The 8629-nt window shown below is 53.1% G+C and overlaps 1 protein-coding gene across 1 annotated transcript in view; it reads right to left on the minus strand.

The window, feature by feature from the left end:
- MARCH2 (membrane-associated ring finger (C3HC4) 2, E3 ubiquitin protein ligase) overlaps positions 1 to 4255 on the minus strand; it is a gene marked incomplete at its 5' end in the record, with an annotated part of 6019 nt that extends 1764 nt beyond the window's left edge. The window contains one exon of the mRNA XM_009070256.1: positions 4060 to 4255. Coding sequence (XP_009068504.1) covers positions 4060 to 4255 — 196 coding nt within the window. The remainder of the gene's footprint in view (positions 1 to 4059) is intronic.
- Between the last annotated feature and the right edge of the window lie 4374 nt (positions 4256 to 8629).

Genomic DNA, 8629 nt, shown 5'->3' on the forward strand with positions numbered 1-8629 from the left:
GGATTTGTTTTTCACTAGCTCCAGGAGTCTCAGAGAGGCACTGAGCAGGGAGAGACACAGGCTGGGGAAGGCAGAGGAGCACAGACATCTGTGCAGTGAGTTCAGCAGCAGAGTTCGAGGAAAGCGAAGGGAAAAGCCTGTCTGTGAGGAAGATAAGGCAGGAGGAAGGGTGGGGGACAGCTTACAGCACAGCTCAGTTCTCTGAACTGGAGGGGGGGCAGTGACCACTGCAAGAGGCAAAGCTTCTTTTCCCTAAGGGCACAAGAGGAGAAACAAGAATATCACAACTCCTGCCTGCAAACCTCCTCCTGCATGTGCTGGGGATGTCCCACAGCTCCTCCCAAGCCACAGAGCTTGGGAAACCTGGGAGAAGGAGGACTGACCGTGGCAAACCCATGGGAGGTGTCCCCTACACCAGTGTGACCCACACAGCCAAGCAAACACCTCAGAGGATTTCAAACACATCTTGTTGCAGGTGACAGTTGTGTTTGGAAGTTTTGGTTTCCTTAAGAGGCAACAAAAATAATCCACTGACCTAGATAAAATACCCAGTTTCAGCGAACTGAAAGTGTTAGCAAACACTCATCCTAACTTAGGTTTGGAAGGAGGCAGGGATGAACTGATCCCATTTCCTTCTCTCTACAGGACTCTGAAGAACAAGGTTTGGCTGAAGCAAATTTGAGACATAAAGCACAAGGGTAAATAAACCCAGTGCTGCTCAGAGGACTATGTGACCACCTGTGGGACCAAGAGCTGTGCAGACTGCAGCAATCCTTCGTGTCCAAAGCTCTGCATTCCTCCTTCCACCATGCTCTGGACAGCAAAGGTAGAGGTGTTTCCTCTAGGGGAATCCTGTGCATTTGCTGTGCTTGATGGGATTGGAACAAAGAGCAAACTCCCTGCCCCAGGAAAGCTGTGAGTGCTGCACCTTATGGTTTGGTATTTCATCCAAATATCAACTGCTGAAGTCTTCCAGGGAACACACACTTTGTCTGCACTTTGTGGCTACACCAGCTGTGCTGGCTACAGTGCCATGGATTCAGATCACTTCTCTGCAAACATATGGATGCACACTAAACTAGCATTCAGGTAGGAAAACCAAGACCTTCCCCAAGGCTTAGCCAAGTGTTCTCTGCTGGGGAAATGCTCCTTGCTGGAGAGCCCCAGCCCACAACCCTCTTGTGCTGGAGACCACTGCAGAGCTGAGCACAGCTGCTCTGTCCTGTCCCAGTCTGGCCCCAGACCATCTGCCCAGGGCTGCAGGTCACTCTCCATCTCCACTTGCAGGGGTTCAAACATGCCCCCAAAAGCACTGACCTCACAGCCTCACCGTTTATAAAAGCCTTTCATGGTTTTTTTTTCAGCTTTCAACCAGCTTCTTAGTTAAAAAGTACCTGAACTAGGCTGCAGTGCAGGAGATAACCCCTCACAGCCCTGGGCCAGGCCCTGGGCTCAGCCACGTCCCCACTCTGGGCTCAGACATCAGCACTGGCACTGCTTTCACCCTGAACTGATCACAGCTGCTTAAAGGAAGCAAAACTACCATACTATTAAGAAATTCTCTTTAATCCACACTCGACAAAGCTCCTGCCTTCCCTCCTGAAAGAAGGCTGCAAATGAAACTACCGTTTGTCAAGTGCTCAATCTCACAGCAGTAAGTACTGAACTGAATAGATTGGTCTTGGTGAGCAGAGACACAGGAGCACGGAGTGGGACAAACAGTGTGAGCATCTTCCACCCCTGCACTGCTCCTGGAAAGCACAGCCCATGGCCCTGTGAGCAGCACACCAACACAGACACGCGAGTGGCCTGAAGTGACAACTAAGGCAATTTTGGTCCTGGTGTTTCCTGACTTCCAAGAACTTCCTGCAGCTTACACAGAAGCATTTCAACTCCCTCCCAGAGCCTCCCCCAGTGCTCACCAACACCTCCTCCCACCCAGCCTCAGCCCTTCTGCTGAGGCACAAGGACAGAGCCAGCCCTCCCCGGGGCTGCTGGTCCTTCCAGAGACCAGCTTCAGCCCTTCCCAGGGCTGCTGGTCCTTCCAGAGACCAGCTGTGCTGGCCAGGGACTGTCAGAGCCACAGGGAGCAGCTCTGAGTGTGCCCAGGCTGTGAGGCCCAACAGCAGCAGGTGTGTGTCACTGAACCCTGTGGCCAGGGGACAGAGAGCTAGGATGCCCAGATGACCTTTCACACCCAGGACAGAGCCTTTCCTCACCACCACTGCCATAAGGCACACCCACACTGTTCCTAGGCTCCATCCCAGCTATCCTCATTCCTAACTTCTATTCTGACTTCCCAACTTCGCTTGGTGAACAGAGATTTTTGTCAGAGCTCCTGCATGGCACATTCACCATGAGCATCACTTCCCCCCGAGTTTCAAAACACTCCCCACCCCTCCCTGCAACCAAGGGGCAGAGAGCTTCCCAGATAAGGCAGCTGAGGGAACTGTGACGTGTTTAAATGACTAAGCAGCCTCTTTCCTCAGCCTCTTCTCAGAAACAGATGAACAACTTGAGGATGACACTTCCCAAAAGTATTTGGTGAAGAGTTTCAGCGTGGTCTGGTGTGGAGATGAGATTGCACCAGGCTGCAGGCAGGGTATTAATGGAAAGTGCCAGCCAGCTGGCAAAGGGTTATCAGCTCCTTCCAAAGGGCTCTGCACTCAGGGCAGAGCCTCCCAGAGTGGTCACACTCTGCTGGTTGACCTCGAAGAGAACAAAGCCTCAGCAGCCCTCACAGGGTACAGCACACTCACTGCCTCTGCCCAGCACAGATTGCAGTGGTGCAGGAGCTCAGAGAGCTGTAACAGCTCTCAAGGAAAATGAGAAACAACTCCAGGACTTCCCCAGCCTGCAGACAAGGATCAATTTTATAGCACGATGGAGGTAATGCAAGGAAACCAGGAGTGTTTCCAGCCAGGTGAGCCACTTTGCTCCAGCAGGAGCCCTGCAGTTGTGGTGTGCCAGGCACAGAGCACAAGTGCTGATCAGCAGGACCTGCAGCCACAGCACACACTGCTCAGCACAGCCCGTGGTGGGAAGCTGGCTGATGATGGAGAGCTGCATGTTAGGCTCTGCTCTGCAATAGGGATCACTCTCACGGACTACCTGGTGGCTTTTCATCAGGTGCTGACCAGTCTCCAAGCTCCCAAGGTACTCATGGCACTTTTGCCAAGCTGTTCCCCTGGCAGACATCACAACAGGGCAGACCATTCCCTTCACAGTGCTCACAGACCATCCCCAAACACCAGAAGTAACATCATTTGCATTGCAAAGCCTTTGCCTGCTGGCAGAACCAGCTCGAGGGCTCTATTCCTCTCTGAAAACACAATTGCATTTCTCCTGTGGTTGAGGGTCACTAAATGCTGCCCACTCATCACCTCTCAAGCACTCACAGGTTCCTTGCTGGTTACATGCTCCAGCCCAGAGGGGTTTTGCCCAGATTTCAACAGGAGTTAAAATTTGATTGCCCTGTGCTGCTCACACAGCCACCCTGGAGTACAGACAGGTCAGAGGACCCATCACTTCCCACTATGTCCTTCTCCTTTGACTGGGAGGAGCACAGAACAGCAGGAAGGAGCAAGACCCAAAGGCTTTAAGCACACATCAATATCAGCCAAGGGAAGACAGGTCTTTTCTGAACACCATCAGCAATCACCACACCTCACTTTTCAGAACAGAACATGACCAGGAAGGCAGATGCAAAAGAGCTGCGCTAATGCAACACTGTGAGATAAGATCCAAACTAAGAGGGGGAAAAGGTTTCTGAGAGCTTCAACATTTCAGTCAGTGGTGTGGTGACATTTTGCTGCTCAGCACTGAAGCACAGCCACAAGTGCAGTGCTTGCTGCAGCCCTGCACCTGGCAGGTGACATGTGGGGAGGCCACAGAGCTGCCCCAAACATCACTGCTTGGTCTGACAGGAGCCTTGATCTCCAAATACAGTGCTCTTCGTGAGGGCTAAGGTACTGCAAGGAGGGGCAGACAGCAAGAACCACAAGGACAGTCACTTTTAAATGGGAAGGGAATAAAGGGGAAGCAGGAACAAAGCAGTACCTCTGTCAAAGGTCTTGGTCTTCTCTCTACAACAAATTCTGTGTGGCAGAGCTCACAGTAACTTGTGTTGGAGGAGGATAACCATTTTTCCAGGCAGCTCTTGTGCACGGTGCCCAGTGTTCCTGTGCAGTCACACGGGGAAAGCAGTCCCTCCCCATTTCCACCTTCGTGACAGATTCGACAGATGGGGCCGTCACTAGGGGCAGACAAACAGAAGGAAATCACGGTCAGAGCAGGCAGAACGACACAGCCAGAGGGGACAACAGGCTCTAGGCCCACCAAGGCCCAGCAAGGTGCACGCAGAGCAGACAGAGTGTGGCAGAGCCTGCCAGGACCCTCACAGCAACAAACCAGGCTCAGGGCAGCAGGGAGTGCCCAGGAGGTTTTGGACCAGTAAAATCTGGCAGCTCTGTTGATGGGCACCACAAGACCTGAGAGAAGCTGCTGAGCCTGGCCAGCTCCACTGGCACCAAAGGGAGCTCAGCGTGTCCCACAGCCTCCAGCTCCATGTGCAGCAGGCAGGGCTGACCCAGACCTCACTCAACCCTGGGGCACTGATGCAAATCCAGAATCCCAAAGCAAAGCTGTATCATCCAAAGTGGTCACAGCATGCCCCAACCACCTGCAGCCACTCCAGAGGTTGGCATCAGAGCCACATCACACCCTGGGCTGAGCAGGAGCTGTGGAAGGAACAGCAATATCCACACACACAACGACAGCTCCGAGGAACAACACATTTCACAGCAAGCAGTCACCCAGACAACGCTCTGAGCATACGAACCCTCTGCCCAGCACAGCACAGGAACTCTCCAGCATCCCTGGAGAGCTGCTCCACAGAGCACCAAGCACTGTGCAGCTTCTCACTGCCTGCAGCCTCAGCCCCTTCTCACCCTCCCTGGCCACCACTTTCTACTACAGAATCAAATATCTTTGATCTGCTCTCTTGGGACCTCACGGAACCAGAGATGCTTATCAAGGGAAGTAACAAGCACTTTCACAGGCACTTTCACAGGCACTTACACCCTTCCCCATGGGAGGCCTGAGCTGCTCACTGCTCTCAAACCACCCATCTGTTCCTCACACCTCCAACTGGCACCACCGACTGGGAATGGTTAGTGCTACTGCTCCAGCCACCATCAGCTCAGGTGCCTCAGGTGAGACGCAGGTGGCAAATTCCCACCACAGACTTAAGTGATGTTTTTAAGCCTCCTTAAACTCAGAGTGCCCAGTGTCCACCTGTAGCAAGGACTTTCTCTAGCTGCACAGAGAATCAAGTCCTTTCCACCTGAAACCTCTCATTGCTTGTTTTGTGTTATCCCCCAATTCTTGGCCTGCAAAAGGCAATGTTTTCCACACCCACCTGCTTACAGACCTCCACTCTTGCCTGTTCAGTCTCCTTTCACGAGCAGAAGAATCTGAGTCTGCCCAGTTATGCCTTCAACAAAACATCCCCCACCTTTATCACCTTCATTTCCCTCCTCCACCTCATCCTTTTAGAGCTGCAGGGACAGAGCTACAGGTTTCAAGGTGTGGGCATGCCAGGGATGTTTGCAGGGACTGTGTTCTGTTCTTCACTGCTATCCTCACTTGCCCTTTGGTCACTGCTGCAGGTAACTGCCCCATGGCCAAGATCTCCCTCCTCCAGACACATGGAAATTCCAGACACAGCCTGTTCTTCCCCTGCATCACTACACACTGACCTGCAACCACTGTTTAAGTCTGCAGTCATTTCCAAAAACTTTCCGTTCCATGAACTCAGGCACCTCAGTGCCATTTTAGCTCCAAGGGCATCCACAGAATCAGACTAGTTTGGGTTGGAAGGACCTTAAAGCTCATCCCATTCCACTCCCTGCCCTGGGCAGGGACACCTCCCACCAGCCCAGGTTGCTCCAAGCCCTGTCCAACCTGGCCTGGAACACTCCCAGGGCTGGGGCATCCCAAGGCACAGGTTTCTTAGCCAGATGTGGGCCTGTCCCATGAGGAGGATGCTTTGGGCTCCTAGACACCAAAGTTCCCTGTTCTCAGCAGTTCAGTAGAACTCTTCAGCATTCTCTGGTCACTGAGGTTGTTTAGGAACAAAATGCTGGACAGCAAAGCCCAGGGCAGGGCTGCCTGCCCTGGACCACAGAAACCAGGCACTCACTAGTGTCTCACTTCCCACCTCTTTCCACCTATTGCTGACAGAGCAAAAGCCACACTGAGCCCACCTCACACTCCACTGCTGCTCTGGCTCCAAACCACCCCACCTGACTGCAGAAGTCTGTGGGATTGCAACACAGCAGGCAGAGTGAGCACTTTGCAGCCTCCTGAAGCAGCGGTGCCACTTCCATTGGTTTGCACAGAAAGCAAGAGGGAGACATGGAAGCACCATTCAAGGACAAGGAGCACACTGGGGAACAGGCTGGTGGGACATGAAGGAAAGAGAAGAGCCAGCAAGGGAGTGCACATCAGCTCACTAAAGGAGAAGCAAGGCTTCTCTCTCGGTGTGTCACAGGAGATCTCTACCACTTCCAACTCAAAGTTTAGCAGGTCTCATCCCAACTGGACCTTTAATCCTATTTAGGGCTGTGAAGCAATGTACACCCACAGCACCATCCCCTTCTCTCTGCCAAACCTCACTGGTGAACCACTGCCCCATGCTCCCTCCTCCTTTTCATCTGCCTTTTATTTAGGGACCTTCTCCTGCCAGGACCACCCCTGCCATAGGAGTCTGGGAAGGAGGTGGGAACTGCATCCTGTGGGACCCTGGGAACTACACTGGACAAGGCTCTGAGCTGCCTGATCCCTGTCTGGAGATGGCCTTGCTCTGAAAGGAGGCTGGGCCAGATGTCTTATGGAATTCCCTTCTAATTTAAATGATGTGGTGATTCTGTAGCATTTGTGGCCATGAAGTGTTGTCCCAGACAAGAGAAGCTCAGCCTGAGCACAGAGCTCCAGTGACAGGACAGCCACCCCTTGCAAGGCTCCAGTGCTCTCATGCATCTGCTATTTCCCAAGAAAAGCATCTGTAAGAGATTTCATCTGTTCTCTTCCTCTTGGAGAAGTTCCATATTTCCAGCACATGAACATAGCCATAACCTTGACTACCAAGAAACAATCCAGAAGGAAAAAATTTGCTGACAGTGTGCAAAAAAAAGTTCTTATCAGACTTCATTTTCCTTCCTTCTCGCCAGAGGGGGAGGGGACCTGGTCACACTACACATGATCCACCCTCAGGCACAGCTTTCCAGCAGCCTTAGAGACCACAGCACTAACTCAACATTCCGGGGCAGTCACACTGCTCCTGGCTTGGCTGTGCCCAGTGCTGCTGACAAGGAAGAGACTGGAACCCACCACCAAACCAAACTGGTGTCTATGCAGGCACGTGAGGAAACCTGCTGGGTTTTCCTAACCTGTGATCTCAGGTAGTTTTCCCACCTGGTTATTACACCTCCACAAGTTCTAAGAGGTTGCAGAACTTCTCCCCCAGCCTATCTGCTGCCAAAGAGCAAACTTAGTTCCCTTTGCTTTTTCACTGCTCTGCTCCAGCTTTGCTGGACGTACCAACTATGTTTACCCCCGTTCTCACGCAGCTTCCCTGTGTCCCTCCCCCACGGCAGCACTCACAGCTTTCACACCTCATCAACGTTTGGCCAAGTTCATTAAGAAAAAGAACAGCTGCTCAGACAGGATTTGTGAGCATGAAACGTGATGGCTCTCACTAGCAGCACTGAACAATGCTGCCAAGTGTCCTCTGCTCTGGAAGCTGCTCAAAATACATGGGGAGAAGTCACATTAGGAGGAGTCAGAGCCAGTGGAGCTGCCACGTGTTCCCTCTAGCAATAGTATCAGAGTGTGTTAAGTACCTTAGAGATGATCCAGTGCCAACCCCTGCCCTGGACAGGGACACCTCCCACCAGAGCACGTTGCTCAAGGCTCATCCAACCTGGAATGAAACACTGCCAGGGCTGGGGCAGCCACAGCCTCCCTGGGCAACCTGGGACAGTGTCTCACCACCCTCACAGCAAAAACTTCTGCCTAAAATCTAATCTCAATTTCCCTCTTTCAGCTTATCCCCATTGTTCCTTGTCCTGTCCCTGCAGCTCCTAACACAGATCCCTCTGCAGCTTCCCTGGAGCCCCTTCAGCTCCTGCAGGTGCTCTGAGGTCTCCACACAACCTTCTCTTCTCCAGCCTGAACAGCCCCAGCTCTCTCAGCCTGTCAATAGCTGGACACAAACACACTCCTGGGGCTGGAAATCGACACCACACCTTTACTCCAGGGACACTCCTGGAGCAGGGACTGTGCTCCATTTCCAGCCCTTCCATCACCTCCCAGAACAGCACGCTGCCCACCGTCCCACGAGGACGTGGCAGTGGCACACAGCAAGAGGCCACCCGTGCCACGTCACCCTGGAGCTGCCCCAGGCCTGGGGCTCGGAGGAGCACACAAATGCCCACCCAGCAGCACACAGGACCACACGAGCTCCGCAGCGAGCACAGCGCTGGGAAACACCCAGTTCCCGAGGGCTCCCGCTCGGGACTAGCACCTGGGCAACTCCTGCAAAAACCAGACTGCGTCGCCACCCCAG

The sequence above is a fragment of the Acanthisitta chloris genome, unplaced genomic scaffold (assembly GCF_000695815.1).
Source record: "Acanthisitta chloris isolate BGI_N310 unplaced genomic scaffold, ASM69581v1 scaffold27082, whole genome shotgun sequence".
In the NCBI taxonomy this organism is placed as follows: Eukaryota; Metazoa; Chordata; class Aves; order Passeriformes; family Acanthisittidae; genus Acanthisitta; species Acanthisitta chloris.